A 23,946-nucleotide genomic window follows, 5' to 3' on the forward strand; every position below is an offset into this window, starting at 1 on the left:
AAGCACTCATCTTCTGATGACTTCCAAGTTCATAAGGCTTATTCCTTACTTTTGGAAGACTTTCAAGCCTCCTGTTCTAACTCTAGGCCTAGTGTCTCAATTCCTAAGGTAGTTTGGAGTTTGATTTGGAGAGTTAAGCTTCCTATGAAAATTGGGACTTTCGTTTAGAAGCGGCTGCATGACTGTCTCCCCACTTTTTTGAATCTGAACAATAGAGAGATTAATGTCAATAGAGATTGCCCCTTTTGTAATGTTGAGGTTGAAAGCTCCATGCATCTGTTTATCTCTTGTCAATTTGCTAGAGCAATCTGGCATGGATCCACTTTGTGTTTCCATACCTCTTCTTTGTCTAACATCTCGGTCCAAAATTGGATTTGTTCCTTGTTGGTCAGACATAAGAAGTTGAATCCAGAGGATATGAATTTTCTGCAAAATCTGTTTACAATTCTGTGGTCAATTTAGAACCATAGGAATGTGGTTGTACAAGACAATATCTGACCAGACCCTCTTGGTGTGTTGTTAATGGCTCAAACTCTGTCTTCTAGATACCAGGAAGCTTTTGGCAAGGAAGAGTCTCAACAATTCAAGGAGTACAAACAGTCAAGTGATCCCAATCCTGCTAGGAGTCAGTGGCAAATAGTTCTTAAACTAGCAGGAGCAAAAAGGAGGGGTCATTTTGGTAGTGCTTTTGCTTATAAGGCTAAGAACAGACAAGGTGAAGTGGTGTTTTGGGGGGGTCAGAAGCAGTGCAGCAAGCTCAGCTGCTGGTGCTTTGCATGAAGCTATGGTGGAAGCCTCTATCCAGGCAAGGACCCTTGGTTTTCAGCTAATTTTGGTACTCAGCAACTGCATAAAGTTAGTCCTTCCCTTTAATGGGTGTGCTAAGCCTGATTGGAGAGAAAGAACAATAATGGCAGATCTTAGTTGCATACAACAAGCTGGTGTAGTGTTTAAGCTGATTTTTGTTCCTAAGGTTGTCCTTGAAAATGTATACCACGTAACTAGTCAGGTTACTAATGTGCCAACTCATGTTTGTTGGCCTTATATGTCCCCTGTTGTTACTTAACTGTTTGTATTTCTTCCTTTTTTGGTATCAAAAAAAGAAAAAAGAAAAAAAGTAAGCCTCTCTCTTATGTGACATAAGCAAAGTCTGCCAATTGGTTTGAAGTTATTGGTGAATCTCAAGCAATAAATTAGTGAGGTGGAATTGGAATAGGTGCTAGTTTCAAATAGAGTTATTCTAGAACCATAAATTTAGCTAAATTTTTTCCCCACAACTATCTTATGTGACAAATTATGACTGACTGTTTGTCATTTTCATATAGACCCATTATTTATTTTTCTAACATTTACAATCAGCAGTGGTGGCTCTAGGAATTTTTCTTAGGGTGTTCCTTAAGGAGTATAAATTACACAATCTAATAAAAAGAGAAATTCATATATTGACAACAAAAACAAACAAAAAACACGTAAATACATAAAATTTACAATTTCCTTCTACGAGTTTTCATATTTTGAAATCGTTGCATGATAGTTTCATTATCAATGCTACAAGCTATATCTCTTTCAATGTACATAACCAAGCAATTATTCATCTACTGATCTCCTATTTGATTGCACAGTTCATTCTTTTTATATTTCATTGCTGAAAAACTTTTTTCTACTGTTGCAGTAGCAACAGGAAGAGTCAAAACTAATTTCACAAGCAAATAGACTAATGGATAAGTGTCATACTTCCCTGTCTTCACTAACTTTTTAGCAAGTTCACCAACTCCTTGAATCTCTAAAAACAAGTCACTACTGCACATATCAAATATGTAATTTTGAAGTTGAGAGCCAAGTGCCAAGGTATCTATCCCAGAAAAATCAGATGGATAGAACTTTGCTAGACGTATCAACTTTTCCTTGTCAAAAACCATAAATGAATTACTTGGATTCAAGCAAGCCATACAAAGTAGTAAATTGGTATTCGCCTCTAAAAAACGGTTGTTAAACTCTTGAAGTTGCAAATCTATGACTGTGTAGAATAGCTTAACACGAAAATGATGTAAATTTGTATTTTGTTGGGTATTGCGTCGAGGCCTCCCACTAGCAAATTGGTATTCACCTCTAAAAAACAGTTGTTAAGCTCTTGAAGTTACAAATCTATGACTGTGTATAATAGCTTAACACAATATTGATGTAAATTTTTATTTTGTTGGGTGTTGCATCGCGGCTTCCCACTAACTACAAATATTTCATCCATGTTCAAAATAGGAATATCATATGTGGTATAAAATGAAGACATTTCAATCAATAAAGATATCCATTTATCATCTCTCATCACTTGCAATCGTTGTTTAGACATTTTAACAAGATCCACATCATTTACTATATCTTGATTTTTTTTTTTTTGGGCAATGCTATTGACAACTCATTTGTGATCCCTAAAATGTTTTTCATCAAGTGTAGAGCAAACACAAATTCAAAAGATAGAATTGACTTCATAATAAATCGAGCTTCAACTTTTTGGTCAGAGAGGCCATCTTCTTCAATAATCTCAAGTACATCAACAACAACAGAGAACATCAAAATTAAGTTGAGAATAGTCCCATAATATGATCCCCAATGTGTATCACCAGGACGCTTAAAATTTGTCTCGTGATTCAAGCCTTGCCCACTTCTCCGTACACCCTTCTATAATTCTTCTTTAATTTGGCAAATTATTCATCTCAAAGAGCATTTCGTCTCTTACAAGAGCCTTCAACAATAGTGACTAAATTACTAACCGCATAAAAAAATTCAGCAATGTTAATGTGATTTTTAGCAATGGCAATAAGAGTCAATTGAAGTTGATGAGCAAAACAATAGACATAAAATGTTGATTTATTCTCTTTCAAAATTAAATTTTTGAGACCATTGATATCACCTTGCATATTACTAGCCCCGTCATAACCTTGCCCACATAGTTTTGATAGACTCAAATTATGTTCACAAAGTAAACATTGAACAACATATTTGAGTGACAAAGCAGTGGTACTTGCTACATGTACAATACCAAGGAACCACTCTATAATAATTCATTTTTTATTCATATACAAAGAACGAGGGCCATTTGCTCTTTCATTGAGATATCATGCGACTCATCAACTAGTATTAAAAAGAACCCATTGTCAAGATCCTTAATGATGGCTTTGGATGTTTCACGTGCAACGGCCTTCACAATGTCTTTTTGAATTTCATGGTGGGTAAGCTTGCAATTTTTCAGAGCTTTTTGCAATACTTCATTGATAGATTCATTGTGATCCGCCAAAAATTGTGGAAGCTCAAGAAAATTTCCTTTATCACTTGAACCTTGAGATTCATTGTGACCACGAAAAGCTAACCCCCAGCATAAAAGGAATCTTATGCAATCAACTATTGCATTTAATTGAACCCGATATTAAATTTTATCTTGATTTGATTGCTTAACTAAAACACTTTGAATGTGTTGCTTTTCCTTCATTAGATCTTCACTCTTCTTGACAGATTGGTTATGAGCACTATTAACTCCTCCAACATAGGATGATAACTTCTCTTTCTGATTCCAAAGTTTGAATCCTTTTGTTACAAAAGTCTTTTCTCCTCCTTGCTTACCAACATCTTGCCCAAATAGGGAGCAATATAAACAAAATACTGCATCCTTGTCTATACTATATTCCAACCAGTTTCTATTTACATACCAATTGGATCTAAATCGACGGGGTTTTCCAGAAAAATCTGTTAGAAGGTATTCATGGAGAAAAGGTTGACAATGGCCTTTTTGTAAATAAAATCTTTTTATTTCATCATGATTATTAGGATGTTACATCATGATTATTAGGATGTTAAGATGATATCTTTTCTTGTAGCCCAAGATCTGAACGAAGATTTTTTAAGTTAAAATCAACACAAATTCACTTAGAAGATAAAGATGAATCTTGCACAGGAGATGAATCTTGGGTACATGATTTTCTTATCAAATATTTGTTCATAATTCTAGCAAAAGAATAAACAATAAACTATAAGTTCATTTGAAATATTAATAAAATTATTAATTATTGTTGTTTAGTTGTTTCATTATTTTTCTTTATAGACTACTAGAAGTCTAGCACACACCCCATTGTGCATTATCCACCCGGCTCAACACCCACTGCCTAAATCCTAACATAATTTAATTTGTTTGTCTTTTATAATGTCTTGGTTAGTTACTTTTATGTCTTTACTGCCTTTGCCTGTCCACTTCCCCAATTCAAATATCCAACCCCACGGCCCCTAAGCCAATCAACATTACACAAAACATTAAAGATATAAAACATTCACAATACACAAAACGACAAACTCACAAACCAATAAAGTCAAAATGTCAACTAAAGGCAATTAGACATTAGGTAAAGCTATTTAATTCCAAAGAGAGAATCTCACTTTTCAATAACTTAGTTCAAAGAGAAACAGAGAGAGAGAGAGAGAGAGAGAAAGCTTCGCTCTCACTCTCAGAGCACAGCAAAGATAAGATAGAGAAAAAGGGAGAGAATTGAAATACCTTGAGGGGCGGCGCCGCGGCAGCATGTCAAGGACTTGAGGCCAAGGCAATCTCCAATCCAATCTTGTTGTCGTCGATGTCAATGTGCTCTGGGACCAGGGGCGGGGTCTTGCTGAGTTGTTTTGTTGTTGTTGCTCGAGGCCAAGGCAATCTCTTATCTCCGATCCGATCTTGTTGTTGCCGATGTGCTCTGTTGCTGAGTTTGAGGCAGAGGCGCTAATGTGCTTGATGAGGTGAATTTTTGGGCGATGAAATTTTGCATCCTCATTATATCCAAAATTATAAGGTTCAATTCTTACGAGAATATTTCACTTACATGACTCATTTTGTTTTTGTTAAGTGCCAATATTATTAACAACCCAAAGCATATGAGCTTAGCAACTAGCAAGAGACACCACAATACTTCGTAGGTCCAAATGTAATTAATGACCTAATCTTCAACATTAATGAGATGGGTTTTACTAGACGGCTGACCCAGTCCAAAGCCATGGAACATAGCCCAATTGGAGTTTATTGTTGAATGGGCCCTAAGCCTGTAATATTATTTTTACATTACTCCTATGTGGTCTAAGCCCACATATCAAGGGATAATTATAAGGTTCAATTCTTATGAGAATATTTCACCTACATGACTTGTTTTGTTTTAGTTGAGAGCCAATATTATTAACAACCCAAAGCAAATGAACTTAGTAACTAGCAAGAGACACCACGCCACTTCTTAGGTCCAAATGTAATTAATGACCCAAACTTTAACATTAATGAGATGGGTTTTACTGGACGGTTGGCCCAGTCCAAAGCCACGGAACATAGCCCAATTGGAGTTTACTGTTGAATGGGCCTTAAGCTTGTAATATTATTTTTACATTACTCCTATGTGGTCCAAGCCCACATATCAAGGGACAGTGTTTCCTTGGATGCAAATATGATTGAGCCCTGAGATCATTTATAAAACACCCATGAAATTAACTGAATTGACTTGATTTGTGTAAGGACAAAATTTAGCTACAAAATTGATTGTAGTTATGGGAGCAAGTGGTCTGAGGACATTCTAAAAGCCTATGGGCCCTGTCCGAGGATGATCAAAGGCCCATACATGTGTCAGCCTAAGTCTGACACGTGGGCTAAGACCGAGGAGGGAAGACGTTAAGACCACTTAAAACTGAACTAAAACTTAGAATAAGAGGTCTGAAAAAAGGAGGCTAGCAGGCTCGTCGTTCGAAGGGCTTGAGGAATAAATGCGTCTCGGGAGTACCTTATTTAGCTCCTTGCACCAGAAAGTAAAGCACTATGGAAGACACCAGAGTCGTGCAAGCAACGAAAATGGGAAATATTTGGGAAGGTAGCCATCACCTCCACATTCAATACTCTGCACCAACTTAGTTGGCCGCATTTATGAGGAAAAGACACTTGAACAGTGACTTCATAGCTCATAACTCTCTTTACCACCTTTAGAAGGGTCCTGATGGGACAAACATCCAAATTATTTCCTTGAGACGTATAGATGAAGGGTTGAAATGCAATGGAAAGGACTATATAAGGAAAGGAACCCCTCTAGAAAATGGGATGGACAATTTAAAAATGAAAAGAGAGAGAGAAATAAAGATCTGACTGTAAAAATATCAGTTTTGACTGTTAATGAGCATCCATCCTCAGACTTGCCCGAGGAAGAATTTACACTGAATTTGTGTTTTTTTTCGTTCATGTTAATTGCTTTAGTCCTGTTGTCCTCAAGCTTGTAATTTACTTAGCATTTCAATTGACTCGGAAAACCCACTCTTTTACAAATTTATTGTTTTGGGCTTGAAGAACTGGGAGCCACTATTCTAAAGTGGGTTTGGGCGTTTTTTTGGGTCCCTACAATAGTCTATATCTTCTTCTTCTTATATCTTTCATACTTGCAAAATTTTTAGAAAATTAAAGATCAATAGTTATGTCATCAATAAAATTTTGAAATTGCAAATTTTGTAGTTTAAAATTATGCATAGAATATAAACTTATAAATTATATAGTAAATAATATCCAATTGACATAAAATTTGATATGTGTATTAGAGTGTAAAAAACATGCAATTTAACGGTTAGATTTTTGAAATATGTAGTAATGTTTATTTTATTGAGTAAAGTTATAGTTTTAGGCTATAACTAATTTTGTAATTAAATTTTGTCCTTCGTATAAAACTAAATCAACCCATTTTCTCACAAATCCCATTGCTCAAATATCCAGTTCTACCAATATTTATCAACCAAAATCAATTACTTGGATGAAGAAGCCCTTCTAGAAATTCTCAAAGGCCTAGCCAAACCCAGGCCTTAGTGTGAGTTTGGATAGTGTAAACAGCCTTGGCGTTTGCGTTTGGGTTTTATTTTTATGGGTCCCGTGCACTGTTCATAAGACCTACAAGTATGAAATTCAAGAAAATTAACTTTAAAATTGGATTCCACGGCACTATTCACACATTTAAAAATTATTTTGTTATAGTGTTTTTAGTTTTCAATAATAAATGGTATTCAAACAGACAATTAATAGGGTTTGGAAATAGTTTTCAGCCAGCAATAGACTAGCCTTAGTTAGAAACTTAGAACCTTACTAGGTATAATAATAATTAAATTAGAAAACAACATTAGAAAAAAGAAGTCCTTGATTCGGAAATTAAATTAACTGTCATGTAAGGAAGTCATTGAAGAGGCCGGTTGACGGTTGTTGTTTCCTTTATCTAGTTAAAAAAACCGCTGGTTCTCATACAACCAAAGTACACACAAAAAATGGCCACTCTTGCTTTCTCATCCTCTCTCCTCCTCTCCTCTCCACCTTCCAAATTTTCATCACCTTCACTTTCTCCTCTTCTTCCACGCTTCTCTTTGTCTCACTCCTCTGCTCTCTCTTCCTCCCTCTCCATTACTCCATCTTCTCTCACATACCCCACACCTTCCAAACGCTTTGCTCTCTCTGCCTTGAGTGTCAGAGCTAGTGCTGAGGTGAAAAAGAAGGTCCTCATAGTTAATACCAATAGTGGTGGACATGCGGTTATTGGCTTTTATTTTGCAAAACAGCTTCTCGGTTCTGGCCATGAGGTCACAATACTGACTGTTGGTGAAGAGAGCTCTGACAAGATGAAGAAGCCTCCATTTAACAGATTCTCAGTTAAGATTTACACTTTGCATTACATCACTAATATGTCTTTGTACTTTATGTGTGTATTTGTCTAAGGCCAAAATTCAGGTACAATTAGGTTCCATGACTAAGGCACAAAGATTCACACTTTACATTAATCACACTTTAGGTAGAGTGTTGTGCATTGGGTTCCATGACTACATTGATCAATTGATTCAATTCCACATATAAATGTGTTATATTCATTTAAGACAATTAAAATCAATGAAGTCATATGTTTGAGTTTAATTTGGGAAACTGAGGTACGACACTTAAGGAACTGTACTTAATTTTTGTTGGTTGACTAATATGGCGTTTAGTGATTTGTAATGGGTATAGGTATATATGGTGAATTTCTTTATTTTACAATTGAAACTTTTGTGTTATCTGAAAAAATTTCAGGAAATTGTGAGTGCTGGAGGTAAGACAGTGTGGGGGGACCCGGCAGAAGTTGGGAAGGTTGTGGGAGGAGCAGCATTTGATGTGGTGTTGGACAACAATGGCAAGGACTTGGATGCTGTGAGGTTTGTTGCTTTAGTTCTTGAAACTCAAATCTTGAATTATGTAGTTTTGGTATGCTATATTGATTGTAAAATTGTTAGGTATCCTACTTGATAGAACTGGAAGATTGGTATTGGCATTATGCTTTCTAGAAGTTAATGGACCTTAATAAGGCAATAGTGATTATGGTTCTGTTTGGGGCCTCAAAGTTAGTATGTAGTATTTTTACTTTTTAGACTTTCCACATTTTGAGTTCCTGTTTTTGAAATGAGGGTATGCCCATGATAGAGGATGATGTGAAGTTAAAACAAATTATTTTTTGCAATGTTTTACTATGTTGGTAATAGGACCTTGATCCTTGAATTATGTTGGAGGAACTCAAGCATAAGCCTATTTTTTTTCCATTAAAAAATGACTGCATATTGTTTAATCAATCACACTTGCAGCATATATGTTCTACATCACTGTAGTGCATGCCAAGCTCCAATGTCCTTTTGTTATGCCTTTTTCAATCCCCCTACGCTGAAGGGAAAATTTGTATGTGGTAGTTTAGTATCTAGGAGTGTGCAAGTAATTGAAACCAAATGTACTATTTAAATATAGAGCAAAAGATAATTTAAAAAATTAATTTATATGTAATCTGTGATCCATTTATGCTAACATCAATCTTCACGCATAGGCCTGTGATAGATTGGGCCAAGAGTTCTGGTGTAAAGCAATTTCTGTTCATCAGCAGTGCCGGAATCTATAAGCCAACTGATGAGCTACCTCATGTCGAAGGGGTATGTTGTATATCTATTATCCCAATTCCCAATGGCATTTAAAATATCCTGGATTTCCTCCACCAAATAAAAACGTTCACTATAACAGGATGTAGTTAAAGCTGATGCTGGTCATGTTGGAGTGGAGAAATACATTGCAGAGGTTTTCGGTATTTGGGCAATATTCCGTCCACAATACATGATTGGATCTGGAAACAATAAAGATTGTGAGGAATGGTTCTTTGATAGTAAGTGTATAATCCCAAGCACTTTTTTAGTAATTAATGTTTCATGATGTCCTGTAAGATATCTGATATATGAATATTAGTCCTTCCTTCCTTTATGAGGCCTGATTGTTTCTTACCTAGATGATGTATGCAGTTTTGATCTGATTTGGATGATTCTTTGGATGGTTTTAACTTAATATTCAGTGCCAGTATATCCTCCACTTATTGTTGTTCCATTATCTCGATATTATTTCTACAGAAAGTACAGTAACTCAATATGCTCACTTACTTAACACAGGAATTGTTCGGGACAGGCCAGTTCCAATCCCTGGCTCTGGAATGCAACTCACAAACATCTCTCATGTTAGGGACTTGTCCTCTATGCTTACTCTAGCTGTCGAGAAACCAGATGCTGCAAATAGTAGGATTTTCAACTGCGTAAGTGACCGTGCAGTGACTCTGGATGGAATGACCAAACTATGTGCTCAAGCTGCTGGTCGTCCGGTTAACATTGTTCATTATGATCCCAAAGCTGTTGGAATTGATGCAAAGAAAGCTTTTCCTTTCCGGAACATGGTAATGACTTTTCTACCCGCCATTAAATTATTTTGGAGAGAGTATGTAATGATTCCACCCATTAACAACCATATTTAGGGTCAAGATAACCATAATGATAAAGAAAATTTGAAAAATAGAGAGAAAGATCAAATACATAAATTGTTTAGCGGAGGGTCCCCTGAATGGACCCACTGAATGCTGGGTCCTGACTTCTGCTTCTGAAACTGTTTCAACTGTTAGATAATTTACACAATTCATGTACTGTGCAGCACTTTTATGCAGAACCAAGAGCTGCTAAGGACATTTTGGGTTGGCAGGGCACCACAAATCTTCCTGAAGATTTGAAGGAGCAGTTTGATGAGTATGTAAAGATTGGAAGAGACAAGAAGCCCATAACATTTGAGATAGACGATAAGATATTAGAATCGCTCAAAGTACCCGTGGCTGTATGATCAATCAAACTGCACCTATATCTACCCACTTACAAGGCTATATGGGATGCCCTTTTTTCTATCTCTGCGTATTCCTATAGTTTGTCAAGAATCAATGTATTCAATTATCATATAAAAGTAAATAAAATGATATGACTATTGTTACTTTTGTTGAGTAAAAAGATTGATTCTGTATTCTGAAAGAAAAGGAAATGGAGCTTGAAATTTTTGAATCGGATTATAACACCAGACCAAGTATAAAATTTTAATTGTGAAGATTCTTAAAAACAATCAGACGTCATATGTTACATTGATTGAGTTTGTACTTTATTAGGAAAAGGCCAAAAAACCTAATCACTATGAGCACCCCGTTTGGCAAAATATCCCAATAAGCAAAGTAACAAGCTAACAAACTGTATACAACAATAGGACCGCACAACCAATTCATAAGAGCTAAAAACAATGTAATAATCACGAGCACAGATGGATAAGAGGTCTCTTTAATCTGAAGTTAGCCTGCTAGTTGAGTTAACAATAGGACTGATATTACCTGACCCATTCACATACTGAAGTTTCAGTCCCATTACCAGCCTTTTCTTGATAATTACTACACAGTAATATCCATGCAAAGAACATATTTAGTCTTGAACAGATTTGTAAAGACAAATTGCATTAACACTGAACATAAACATCCCGAAAAGAAAATTACTGTATACCTCCTACTAAACATAACATACTGCCCACAAAGATCCAATTTCAATCAGCAATATTGAAAACTAACTCTAAGCTAGGGGGGTTTCTTAAAGTATGGAGGTCTCCAACCTAACCTAACACAGATAGACCTATTACACTCAACTAGATGCAGCTGGACTAGCTAATACAGAAACATATAGCTGAAAATCAGGTTTCGATAAGCAAATCCACCCAAGGCTACTGTGATAGAGCAAGAAACTCTATTCATTTCGCTTGATTTCAAGGTTCTTGAGTTTTGATTCCAATTCATCCTCATTATCAGCACCATCCTCTTCAGCCTCCTCATCAAGATCTTCTCCTTCAGGGTCATTCTCATCCAAGGGCCCAAGCATATTAGGGGAATTCTTAAATATATCCTTAACATCATCAATCCCTTCATCAGATATGAAATTAGAGTTGATATTTAGTAACTTAAATCCAGGTTTGTGCACAACAGCCTGTGCCAAGAGCCTTGCCCCAGCCCTTCTAATTGAATTTGCACTGAGATCAACTTCATTTAGTTGGACATGGCCCACTTCCAATGCCTGGCTGATCAGAATTGCACCCTCATCCTTCAGTTCATTCTCAGATAAGTTCAACTTGGCGAGAAATTGTTTTGCTGCTATACAGGCTGCTAAAGAAGCAGCAGCTTTGGCAGTAATGTCATTTCCAGCCATATCCAGAACTTCAAGTGATGGCGCAGAATCCTTGAGAGAATTGGCAAGGGATTCTGCCCCGTCATCCTCCAAGTTGAGGTAACTTAAATAAACCTCAGTAAGATCTGCAAAGACAGATATAGCTTTACTTAAAGCAAGTCCAGCTTCTACACCAAACATGTTGTCACGCAAATCAAGCTTCTTTAAATGAGTACAAGTCCCTAGTGCTTCAGATAAGGCAACTCCCCCTTCAGAGCCTACCCTTGTAGAAGAACACCGGAAATCCTCCAATGCTGGAGAACTTCTCACCATCTCAGATATAGCAATTGCCCCTTCATCTCCAGTCATGTTGTTGTGAAAATGAAGAACCCTAAGCTTCTCAGTGGAGGGAATTAGTTCACAAACTGCTCTTGCAGCTTCCTCTGAGATACCATCATTCATCAAATAAAGCTCTTCCAAATCTCTCTGTGACCTTAGAAGTGACTCAAATGCCCTAACACCTTTTTCGCCCATGGCATTGTTTGAAAGGTTCAAATATCTCAAAACAGAACCTTCCAATGCTGAAGAAAATATATTCATGACCTCAAGAGCTTCTGCCTCAGGTCTTCCAGCAATAAAATCTGATAGGTCTACTTCGGTCAATTGATCCTTAATGGATAACAAAATGGGCTCAGCAATATGAGCAGCATCCAAGCCAAAACTTCTATTGCTGAAGCAAATCTTAGTATATGAGTTTGGTCCCCTCAATGGCTGTAGAAGCTCCTCAGCCTCGTCTGCTTCAATAAAAGCCCTGCGACCTCCAGATATATCAAAGATTGTTTCATTAGCTATCATAACCTCTCTATCCTCCTTTATTCTGGGGCCTCTTTTAAGGACTTCCAACATAAGTTTACTTGATTCCTTGGCGTAAATTTGCACTGCAGAACTCCCATCACCATCTGGCTCCTTCTCAAAGTTTTGGCTTGCAGTTGCAAAAGCAATATCTTCTATGTGTTTGGCATCCTCCTCTGCCTCTTCTTTACTCAACAGGCCATACTTTCTCGAGAAAATGGATGGAGTTGTAAGATTCTTGGTCATTCGTTCTACAAGCATCAACCTTGAACTCTGGCTAGGGGGCCATAATTTGATTGGCAATGAGCGGTGTTGGAAAGTTTGTGTTGCCGAATCCATGCCAAAGTAGCCTAGAACCATGTATATAATTAATTCATTAAAGTGTAACAAAAATAAGATATAGTAACATACCTAAGGAGGGGAGAACATTTATTCAAGCATGTTAATTTATAAGCAAAACAGATTGCTTAAAATAATCAAAAATAATTTATTTTTTTAATCAGTGACAAAATTACTCTACTTGTTTTTTGTTTTTTGGTTTTGTTTTTATAGATAACAGAATTACTCTACTACTTTCAGCAATCAAGTTTAAGCTTTGATAGAATTACACTATTAGTTTTGTTTGTTTGTTTTTATAGATAACAAAATTTCTCTGCTAGTTTCAGAAATAAAGTTAAAGCTTTGACTCAATAAATTTAGTATGTGTACTTCACATGAAGGGTACTGTTAGTTTTGTGACAATAGTGATGGTTAAAGTGGTGTTGGTGGTTAGCTGCAGTGATGGCAGTTATGGTGGATTGCCTGTCATGAATTGGCCATGGTGTTCACAATAACAGCAACACTGATGATGGTAGATGTGATGCAAATAAGAAAATGCCAATGATATAACAATAAGATGGTTTGTATCAGTACAGAAAATGTCATGTATGGTTCTTCTAATTTATACCAAATGTGCAGTGGGGGCGAGAACTTGTTTTAGCTTGCTGATTAACAAAATCATTTCCCATATTAAATACCAAAACACATGAATTTCATTTATTTGTTTTTGGGTATAAAAGGAGGAAAACTACACTAAATGTGCTAATACTTCCCTGCCCAAACATTTATATATAAAACTATAAAGGTTCATAATGGTCATACAGAAGATTACTCCCAATGTAAATTTTGGACATGGAAGGCCACATATTACAGATTGTTAGCGCTATTGAACCTATCTACTAGGACAGTTAACAATAGGCCCGTGAAAGAGAGAGATTCAAATTAACAAGTCCTACTTTATATACACATTAGAAGGTTATCAAATCAATTATATCCCCACAACCAAACCAATCTAGATATACCCAAAAAGAAGACGTTCCCAAACCCATTTTTTGTTGTTGTTGATGATTTGATAGCTGGGAGTGCGGGATTTGAAGGCACATTCAAACCATATGGAGAGAAAAACAACAGATAATTCAAATGAAAGCAGTTCTTAAAGGACTCGGGTAGCCCAAAACCTTATAATTCACATACAAGAGTCTTTGAAAGTGTATATATTTTGCATAAAACAAAGAAAATTGATACAAGAAACCAAAAAAAAAAAAAAAAAGCAGAGAGTGAAACTGTAACTATAACCTTCTTTGGCTGCATCAGAATTCAGAACAATTGAAGAAAAATGTACTTTTACAGTTTTGATTTCCAACAAAATTAACAATTTAAGTTCGCTTTCTGTATATTCAATTAACAGATCTAGCTAATGAGAAAGAAACCCTCGCTAATGGTAGAGGAAACCACGTAGATCTAAAACAGAATTAACCAAAAAAAAAAAAAAAATTTGAAATCTCGATTCTAATTTCAATTAGATAAACTTTCTCTACAATCAATCAAAAAGAAATCTGAAGTATGCAAGTAACAGTAAGAATCACATTAATAATATCCAGAAAATTAAAACAGAGAGAAGCAGATTCGATACCTGAAACGAGAAACTAGAAACTTTCTCGGGAAACAAACAGAGGCTATGAAGAACCCTAGAAACGAGAGAGTAATAGATTTATAAATATCTTGTTTGCTTCTAAGGAAAATTTCTTATTTCTATGATTTTTTTTTCTTTTTCAAAACAATAATTATCGACTTAAGGATAAGGGAAAAATATCTTTTTTTTTTTTTTAAAAATGAAAACTCAAAAGTGCGAGTGGGAATTGGAATTGGAGGGAAATGATGAAAATCTAAATCTTACTTTTAAAAAATTATTGGGAGAGAGAATGTGAAAGCGTAGGTTTTCCGCTTTCTAAAATGACGGAAATTTCCCTTACTTTTCGTTTTATTTACGTTCTTGGATCCTGGTCATGTTGATATTAATGGGCTTGTGTATTTTTGGTTGGGCCTTGGTCAATTTTCTTAATCTAACGTGAGTCCCACTTAATAAAAAAATTATATAAATAAGAGAAATTGTATAAAGTTAACTTTAAAACCTATAAAACTGACAAAATATTGATATAAAGTTGAGTGGTTGACAAAATTTTTGACATAAAATGGTGTGTTAATAGTCATCTTACAATACCCGTTAACACAATCCTACACAACCCTTTATTTATTAGGTATTCTTGATAATTTACGATTCAAAATTTTTAGGCGAAAATCACATTTTAGTCCCTACATTTTCAGTTGATTCCCGTTTTAGTCCCTAAATTTTATTTTTACCGTTTTTAGTCCCTCTCTTGAAAAACGGTTCTATTTTGGTTACTGCCGTTACATCATAAACGGATATTGTTGACGTGGTAAACGGCATTGATAATCAATAATAAAATAATGTCTACAGTAACCTGACTTGCCACTGTTAGTTACTCCCCGCCCTTAGTAGTCACGTGCCAGTCACGTGACGGTCCCTAACCCAAACAAAACCCCAAATCACCCAAATAGACCTAACGGCGAACTTGCTGAAAATCCCTAATCTCTTACCTTACCCATTGCTCATCACAAGAGCATAGATCAAAAAACCCACAAATTGGCAAGCTTCAGTGTGTTTGTGCTGAGCAGATTGCGAAGGTTGTATTTCTCTCCAACTCTCTCTCTCTCTCTCTCTCTCTCTCTCTCTCTCTCTCGTTATGTTATGAATGCCATTTTAAGTGCTGGGTAATCGTTCTGGGTCTGAATCTCAGTTGTTGGGTTTTGAGAATTTGGGAATTTTGAGATGTTGTGTTTTGTTATTGCTCTAGAATTTCAATCTATCTCTGTTTCTCTCTTGTTGTGTCTCACTCTCACTCTCTCTCTTCCTCTCTCCCTTTATAGCTTTTGTAGTGGACATAATACTGACCGTGATAGTGGAATATTGTTGGGATTTGCATTGTTTGGCTGTTGTGTGTTGCTTTTGTTATTTGCGGCTCTGTTTGTTTTACTTTTGTTTATCAGGGACCACAATACTGACTGTATTTTTGTTGGCAATTACATTGTTTGTCTGTATTATGTGTCACTATTGTTTATCAGGGACCACTATATTGACCTTTGATAAACCATGGAATCTTTGTGTTGGTATTTGCATTGATTGTCTGTATTGTGTCTTGCTTTTCAAGAAGTGGCTGGGTCTATGTGATCCCTTTGTCGGTATTATATGCTTTTTTATTTGTTTATTAGCCTAACAAAGTATTATTAATATTTGTTTTCATTTTCATTATGTTTTCTTCCTGTGACTTGCATGTAGGATGGATGAGCTTTTTACTCTGCATGTCCACCATGGTGGGCATTTCATGTGGGACCCTCAAGTGTATGTGGGAGGGACAGTTGATATAGTGGATAATTGTGACCCAGATAGGTGGTCAAAAGTAGAGATTGAGAGTATATGTAGGGAGGTTGGCTACTCTGAAGTAGATAAGCTATGGTATAAAATGCCTGGTGTGAACCCAGAGCGGTCAAATTTCCGTCAAGTGGTTGATGATGATGCTGCTATGTTCATGACTGACTTGGTGAAGGGATATGGGGAGGTTCATGTCTTTGTGAAGCATCCAGTGCATGAACCACTTGAGTTACCAGTGGAGGATTTTGATCCCTTAGCTGCTAGAGTACGTGGTAGTGAAGTAGAAGGTGTAGGTGTAAATGCTAAGACCTTAGAGGTTTTTGTTAGTGACAGTGTGCTTCAAAATGATCACTATTATGAGTATGATAATGAAAAGTACAGATTTGATTTTCACAATTTGGAGGCCATGATAATGCTGAATTTGTTAATGTTGACCATGGTGAGCCACATGAGGTAGATGCTGAGCAAGTTTGTGCTAGGAGGGCTGGCAAAGCACCAGTTGTTGATGACCAAGTTGAGGAGAGTAGTGAGGGTAGTGAGGATGAGAGGAGTGACTTAAAAGAAGAGCCAGAAGTGCAACCAATGAATATTGGTGAAGATAGTCCTGATAGTAGGGACAATCAAGCTAAAGATGATGAGGTTGAACCAGGACAAATGGGTGGTGGTGTCATGAATTCTGACTATGAGAGTGAGGAGTTGCTTAGCCTTGACGAATCATCATCAAGCAGTGAGGATGGTGATGATTCAAGTGATGATGACATCCCTGTTGCTGAGGTTGACAATTCTATTAGGAGGAGCAAATACCCAATCTTTAGGCCAGTAGCCAATACTGAGAACCTTAGGTTTGAAAATGATATGTTGTTCATCTCAGCTAAACAATTTAAAGATGCTATAACTGATTATGCAGTCCATAGTGGGTGGGGTATAAAATTTGTGAAAAATGACTTGGTGAGAGTGAGTGCCCGATGCCAGCCAGGGTGCAAGTTTGTTGCCTACCTTGCAAAGGTGCCAAGGGAGAAGAGTTTTAGATTGAAAACACTGAACATGGAACACACATGCAGCAGAAGTTATAGAAATCCAAGGTGCACAGTATCATACATTGGGAAGAAGTTAGTGAAGAGGGTTAGGAGACAGCCTGGCATAAAGCTTAAGGATATTCAGGATGTTGTGCATGAGAAGTATGTGGTTAACATAAGTGCAGGCAAGGCAAGTAAGGCTAGAGGGAAAGCTCAAGATGCTGTTGATGGGACCCACACTGCACAGTTCAACCAACTATGGGAGTACTGTGATGAGTTGAGAAGGTGCAGTCCTGGGAGCACAATATTGATGAAGGTGCATACTTATAATGATGGTGATTTGGTAGCTGAGCATGGATTGGCAACTGGGCTGCCATATTTTGAAAGAATCTACATCTGCCTTGAAGGTTGCAAGAAGGGCTTCTTGGCAGGGTGCAGGCCAATCATTGGTCTAGATGCATGCCATCTGAAGACCAAGACAGGTGGTCAGCTGATGTGTGCTGTTGGCAGAGATCCCAATGATGAATACTTCCCATTCGCATATGCAGTAGTCGAGGCTGAAACAAAGGACACTTGGACCTGGTTTCTTAATTTATTGCTTGATGACATAGAAGATGACAACAACTAGATGTTCATATCTAAACAGCAGAAGGTATGATGGTAGCTTTATTGCTGGTTGAATTAATTGTAGTTGATGATAGCTTCATTGCTTGCTGAATTAAATGATTGTGTTTTGTAGGGGTTGGTGAACACCTTTGTTGACAATTGGTCACAGTATGAGCATAGGATCTGCTGCAGACATTTATACCAAAATTTGAGGAAAAATCATCCTAGTATCCTTATTAGAGACCTTTTTTGGAAAGCAGCCAAGGCTACCTATCGGCAAGCATTTGAGAGGGCAATGAATGAGCTAAAGGAGGTGGATGAAGATGCATTCAAATGGCTGCAATCTCACTCAACAACTATTTGGGCTAGGCACATGTTCAAGAGTGATGACTAGAGTGACACAGTCCTGAACAACATGTGTGAAAGCTTCAACAGCACGATAGTTAAGTTTAGGAGCAAACCTATAATCACCATGGTATGCATAATTCTCCCTTTCATGTGCATTATGATCTATAGACCTGTGTAATTCATGAATGATTAATTCTCCCTTTCTCTCTATGTGCTTGCAGCTTGAGTGTATTAGGCTATATCTGATGAATTGATTTCAAGAAAATAGAGAAATGATTATGAAGGTGGAAACTGAGTTGTGTCCTAAGATAAGGAAGAGGTTGTACAAGGAGAAGTTGGCATGTAGCAAGTGGATAGCATGTTGAGCTGGTCGTATGAAGTTTGAAGTGAAGAATGGGTCGGAGAGTTTCATTGTGGACTTGGAAGAGAAGAAATGTAGCTGTAGGAAGTGGGACATAGTTGGCATACCATGTTGCCATGCCATTTCTTGTATATTTTTCAACAGAGAAGATGCTGAAAAGTATGTCAATGCTTGCTACAAAAGGACTACCTACATTGATTGCTATGAACCCATTATAGAGCTCATCAATGGCCAGAATATGTGGGGACCTAGTGGACTGCCACTTGTGCAACCCCCTATCAAGAAGAAACCTCCTAGCAGGCTTAAGAAGAAGAGGGCACTGGAGCCTGATGAACCTAGAAGTCACAGAAAAAATAGAGGCCTAGGCATCTCAAAATAATGCAAGTTATGTGGGAAATTAGGACACAACAAGAGGAGCTGCAAGGGAGAAGTAGGAGGGAACTCCTCCTTGCTTGGGAGTGCATCCCAAGCCAGTAGGACCACTAGGAGGGTAAATATACACTTTGACTTAGATATCCTCATTGTTTTGTTTTTCGGTTGGCAAACTATTAATTGTTATTGTGCTTGTGCTTGTAGGCAGCCAAGGATGCTTAGCCAACAGTACATAGGGCACAACCAAGCTCTAATGATGATGTGACCACAAGTGCACCTCTACCCCCTACTGATAACCAGTCCAATCCAAGACCAAAAAGACAGCGGAAGAGAAGTGCAGTCACTACTGAGACCTTGAATGCAACTGGGAATGCAGCAAGATATATGGCAGCAATGAGATCTGCTAAAAGATAGCAAACTGAAGTAGGATCTTTTTGTTGTTGTTGTGCTATATGTTGAAGCACTCTTCAGATGTTTATGTACTTGCTAGAACAATTGGCATATGTTTATGGGCTGACCAAGTCCTTTTTTGTATGAATGTGCTTGGTAGACTTTGTCCCATATTTTGTAATTATTGTGGTACACCAAAAACTATCATTGGTGTTAAATATTTTGTAATTATTCTCCCATTATTATGATGATTCAGCTTCCATTATTCAGATTTGCTGGTTTTTAGCTTTGGTTTTTAAAAGGCTTAAACTCAAATTTGCTGGTTTTTAGCTTTGCTGGGCAGTTTGGTGATTATGCAGGTTTGGCGAGCATTGGAGTTTAATGTGCTGGGCAGTAGCCAGTTTAATGTGTAATGATGTATGATGTATGAATTAATGTGTAATGATGTAATGATGTATGAATAAATGTATATTATGCAGGTTTGGTAAGTTATGCAGAATTTATGCAGGTTTGATAAATTATGCAGGCTGCTGGTGTGCTAAATATGTTACAGTCAACCCCTTCATTTTGAGTGATGCTAAATATTTTACAGCCAGCTCCTTTAATACATAAAGAGCTGCCTCTTTTATTTTGCAGCCAGTTGCTCTCTAATGATGTTCTGATGTTAAGTACTAAAAAATAATTCAACTCAAATGACATATCTGCCAGGACTACTGTAGAAATATCAATCGGTTCATGGAAGGTAGAACCTCTTCCAATTTTATATTTCTTGGGGGAGGGTGGAGTATGGAAGGTACTTCATCACCTGACCATTATTTGAAGCAGCAAAGATATATGAGGTGCAGTGGTGGTTGTTCCAATGCTTTCTTAGGAAATAAATTCTTTTATTTACTAGAATAGTATTTTGGTGCCACTTGATCACATGATGTTATCTCAGATACAATATTAAGAGCATCAAATCAGGAGCTGCCTTTTTTATTTTGCAGCCAGTTGCTCTCTAAATTGCTGTCAAATTGCAGTATCAAATTGCAGTGTCAAATTGCTGTTTCCATTCAAAATTGCAGTGTCAAATTGTTGTGTCAAATTGCTGTCTAAAACAGGATGTTTTCCCAAATTGCACAGTTAATATCAAAATTGACAGTTGATGCACAGTTAATATCACAAACTGCTTTGGCACAAACACTTAACAACAATGTAATAAATTGGTACACAAATCATAGATTAATTAAAAAGACCATATTCCATTGCTAAAGTCTTGGATTGCAAAGAGAATTACACCAAAAAATCAGGCCTTTTCCCACTACTACATACCAATACATTCCAACACAAATTATGGCTTTTTTCCACTAATACATACACCAAAATTCAGGCCTTTTGCCACTAATACATACACCAAAATTCAGGCATTTTTCCACTAATACCTACCCACCTAATGACCCATTTCCCCCCTCCCCCCCACCTATTTAGCCAACCAGAAGAAGCATAAAACAAAGTAGCATCCCACTTATCACCAGAGACAGCCCCAGGCAAATGAGCAGCCTCTTCTCTCTCTTCCTGTAGCCTACAATGGCAGCTTTAAGAGTCAAAATCTGTTGCCTCTGCTCTGGAATCAGCACCTTGCCACGCTCGCAGATTTCATCATCAAGCCACTGAAAAAATTTACACTTACGTCCAACCTGACACCCAAGGGCCAGATAAATGATGTTAAATGATCAACCAAAATCATGAAAAACAATAACAAATAGTATTAGCAAATACTACCTTATCAGAAACAAAAATAGTATTAGCACAATGTTCTTGTATTAGCACAATTTATATTGTCAGCAACAAGTTGAGTTTTTTTTTTTTTTTAATTTTTTAATTTTTTTTATTTATTTAAGAAAAGAAATTCTGGGTTCCCAAGACAAGAAAACCAACTTGGGTTTTCTCTACGAATTAGCAAAAAAAATTTGGTTGTCAAATATTATGAAGCTGTGTTGGTTTAAGATCAAAATGACGGTCTTAGCGAGACAATAATGAAAACTAAGAGAAATAAAAGGTCTGTAAATGAAAGAGAGAGGGGTTAGACTTAGACTAAAGGGGATTGCAAAATTGAAACGAAAATGAAGAAGGAAAACAGAAAGGCTAAAGGGAACCTGAAGTGCTTCCAAAGTTAAAAACCCAGAAATTTAAAAACATTACAAAGAGAGATACTACCTTACCCAGTAATTTGGACACCCGTAGAACCTTCTTCCAGGGTTGTCAGGTGTCCACGAAATGACCAAAACAAGTTTCTTCGAGCAGAAGCATCGGGTTGGGCCCCTTTTCCTCAAGCTTCCACTCGATGACATCGAGCTTGAATCCATGGAAAGCAGTTGATTTGAAGATGGTTTTCGGCTGTGTGGTGAGAGAGGAGCAATTGATTTGAAGGTGTTTTTGAGTTCGTGACTGGTGAGGGACTTCAATCCGTGTGGTGACTGATGAGCGAGGAGCTGAGGAAATTTGGGGGTTAGGGATTTCTATTTGGGTGATTTGGGGTTTTGTTTGGGTTAGGGACCGTCACGTGAGTGGCACATGACTACTAAGGGCAGGGAGTAACTAACAGTGGCAAGTCAGGTTACTGTAGACATTATTTTATTATTGATTATCAATGCCGTTTGCCACGTCAGCAATATCTGTTTATGATGTAATGGCAGGGACCAAAATGGAATCGTTTTTCAGGAGAGGGACTAAAAACGGTAAAAATAAAACTTAGGGACTAAAACGGGAATCGGCTAAAAATGTAGGGACCAAAATGTGCTTTTCGCCAAATTTTTATTTTGGGCATTCATATATATATATATATATATATATATATATATTTTTTTTTTTTTCATATTGACCTTATTGTTCATTTATGTTAGCAATCTTATGACACTTGACATTATATGAAGGTAACGTGGTTTAATGGACGTCACTTATTTGGTAATTCATGGTTATATAACTAATGAAAATGGATGTTGATGTCAACGTGAGAGTAGATAGAATCAGGTATTTCATGGTTATATAACTAATGAAAATGGATGTTAATGCCAACGTGAGAATAGATAGAATCAAATATGAAAGGCTAAACTAAAAGTGAAAACAAGTTCAAATTTTAAAGGCAAAAGTGTACTTCAATACATAAAAAATTATAACTTATTTTCTATCCAATTTAAACAAAAATTCGGAATATGCCAATAAATAAAAAAGCTTTTCTTATTTTATTAGTTTAAGCTTCCTTGATGATTACAACAAGCCATCTAAATTATCCTTTGAGTGGATAGAACTGATGGAGATTTTCAGAGGAGAATTTGTAACAAATAATATTAGATAGAGAGAGATAAGGGAAAAACAATTAAACTAGATCCAAACTTTTGTAGTTAGTAGACCTCTACAGCCATGCAAAAACGAACATACTCCAACCCTACCTTAAGCCTATATATATTAAACGAAGCATTCCCCCGTGTATTCATTTTCTCTTTCATAGTTTAAAGCTATACAAATAGATGGAGATGTGGAGTGCAATGTTGAATGATCTTCCTAAAGGTCTATTAATGGAAATATTTGTGATAAGGGTATTTTTGTCCCGCAGGAAATTTCGTTAGTGAACCATCCCAATAACTCTGTTGGACACAAGGCCCCCCTTTTCTCCGTCTGGCAAGTTACTCACAGGGGCCGATGATCCCATCCACACCATCCCGATGAACGAGCCATAAGGCCTACCGGCCAAGAGCCTGTCATGATAAAGGCTTTGGGTTTGTCAAGATAAGTGCTCCTTGGGTACATCGTGGTAAGGTTTAGATGGATGAACATGCGACGAGCGGATACCGACAAACAGATGGCCTGCATCTCTTCACTTGCATACTAACGAACAGATGGCCACATCGACGGGTATAAATGATAGGCCCCACAACCCTTTACATAGTCCCCACACATATATCCTCACATGGAAATATCTTGCGCCAATGTCCAAAGACCCTACTACATGCCCATATTTTACCCATATGGAAAGATACCGTAAAATCTTGGAGCCCTAATTTCAGATCTTCTCTATAAGGAAAGATCCCTACATTCAAGGGATCTTGGTTCGCTATTCACCACTATATAAGCTGTTCACCACTATATTAGCATCAGACTTCCTCTTCTTCTAGGTACGCAAAAAATCCCTAGCTTTCTGTTCTATTCTCAGTTTCTTGCTCTTCAGGTACCCATTGGAGCATTCGAGCACAATCAGCTCATTTACAATTTTTGTGCATCATCAATTTGAAAGATTGCCCATCAAATCACTCTTGCAATTTAAGTGCGTTTGCAAATCATAGTGTAATCTTATCAAAGACCCCATCTTCATCACCAAGCATGTGAACCAATTTGTTCTCAGCAACAATGGCTATCTTGCTATCACACGCCAAGGTGGTACTTTTATTGGTAAGAGTTTGATATCCTTGATCTCTTATGAAACATATCGCGAAGTCATTAATATAACTATTCCATCTAAGGACATGGTTATGCACCATTTAGAATTGTAGGTTCATGTAATGGTGTCTTGTGTCTAAATGCTTCTGAAGTTGGAGACACAATCTTTTTATTTAATCGTACTACTAGTGAATTCAAGGAGCTCCCAAAACTTGATTATCTGATACCCAAACTTAACCTTCGGAGGGTCATTGGCTAGCACCCCATTGGTGCTCTCTTTTTGT

At 37.0% G+C, this 23,946-nt stretch overlaps 2 protein-coding genes across 2 annotated transcripts; one reads left to right on the forward strand and one right to left on the reverse strand.

Moving 5' to 3' along the window:
- The first annotated feature begins 7,266 nt into the window (after window positions 1-7,266).
- LOC126710420 (chloroplast stem-loop binding protein of 41 kDa a, chloroplastic) lies at window positions 7,267-10,333 on the forward strand. The gene is made up of 6 exons (XM_050410865.1): window positions 7,267-7,680; window positions 8,093-8,214; window positions 8,871-8,973; window positions 9,062-9,200; window positions 9,478-9,755; window positions 10,007-10,333. The coding sequence occupies exons 1-6, from the start codon at window positions 7,303-7,305 to the stop codon at window positions 10,187-10,189; spliced, it is 1,203 nt and encodes a 400-aa protein (XP_050266822.1). The 5' UTR covers window positions 7,267-7,302; the 3' UTR covers window positions 10,190-10,333.
- A 486-nt stretch (window positions 10,334-10,819) lies between these two features.
- Window positions 10,820-14,613, reverse strand: LOC126710419 (RAN GTPase-activating protein 1). Its single transcript, XM_050410864.1, has 2 exons — window positions 14,339-14,613; window positions 10,820-12,737 (listed from the first exon to the last, which is right to left on the reverse strand). Exon 2 carries the CDS (start codon window positions 12,724-12,726, stop codon window positions 11,122-11,124), a length of 1,605 nt encoding a protein of 534 aa, XP_050266821.1. The 5' UTR covers window positions 12,727-12,737; window positions 14,339-14,613; the 3' UTR covers window positions 10,820-11,121.
- Window positions 14,614-23,946: the final 9,333 nt, after the last annotated feature.

The sequence above is a fragment of the Quercus robur genome, chromosome 12 (genome assembly GCF_932294415.1).
Source record: "Quercus robur chromosome 12, dhQueRobu3.1, whole genome shotgun sequence".
NCBI lineage: Eukaryota > Viridiplantae > Streptophyta > Magnoliopsida > Fagales > Fagaceae > Quercus > Quercus robur.

What these genes read in the sequence shown, in the direction of transcription:
- LOC126710420 (XM_050410865.1), top strand. Translation starts at nt 7,303, where the DNA reads ATGGCCACTCTTGCTTTCTCATCCTCTCTCCTCCTCTCCTCTCCACCT. An exon ending in TGAGGAATGGTTCTTTGATA is followed by an intron (nt 9,201 to 9,477) that starts GTAAGTGTATAA and finishes TACTTAACACAG; the next exon opens with GAATTGTTCGGGACAGGCCA. An exon ending in CTTTTCCTTTCCGGAACATG is followed by an intron (nt 9,756 to 10,006) that starts GTAATGACTTTT and finishes TGTACTGTGCAG; the next exon opens with CACTTTTATGCAGAACCAAG.
- LOC126710419 (XM_050410864.1), bottom strand. Translation starts at nt 12,726, where the DNA reads ATGGATTCGGCAACACAAACTTTCCAACACCGCTCATTGCCAATCAAA.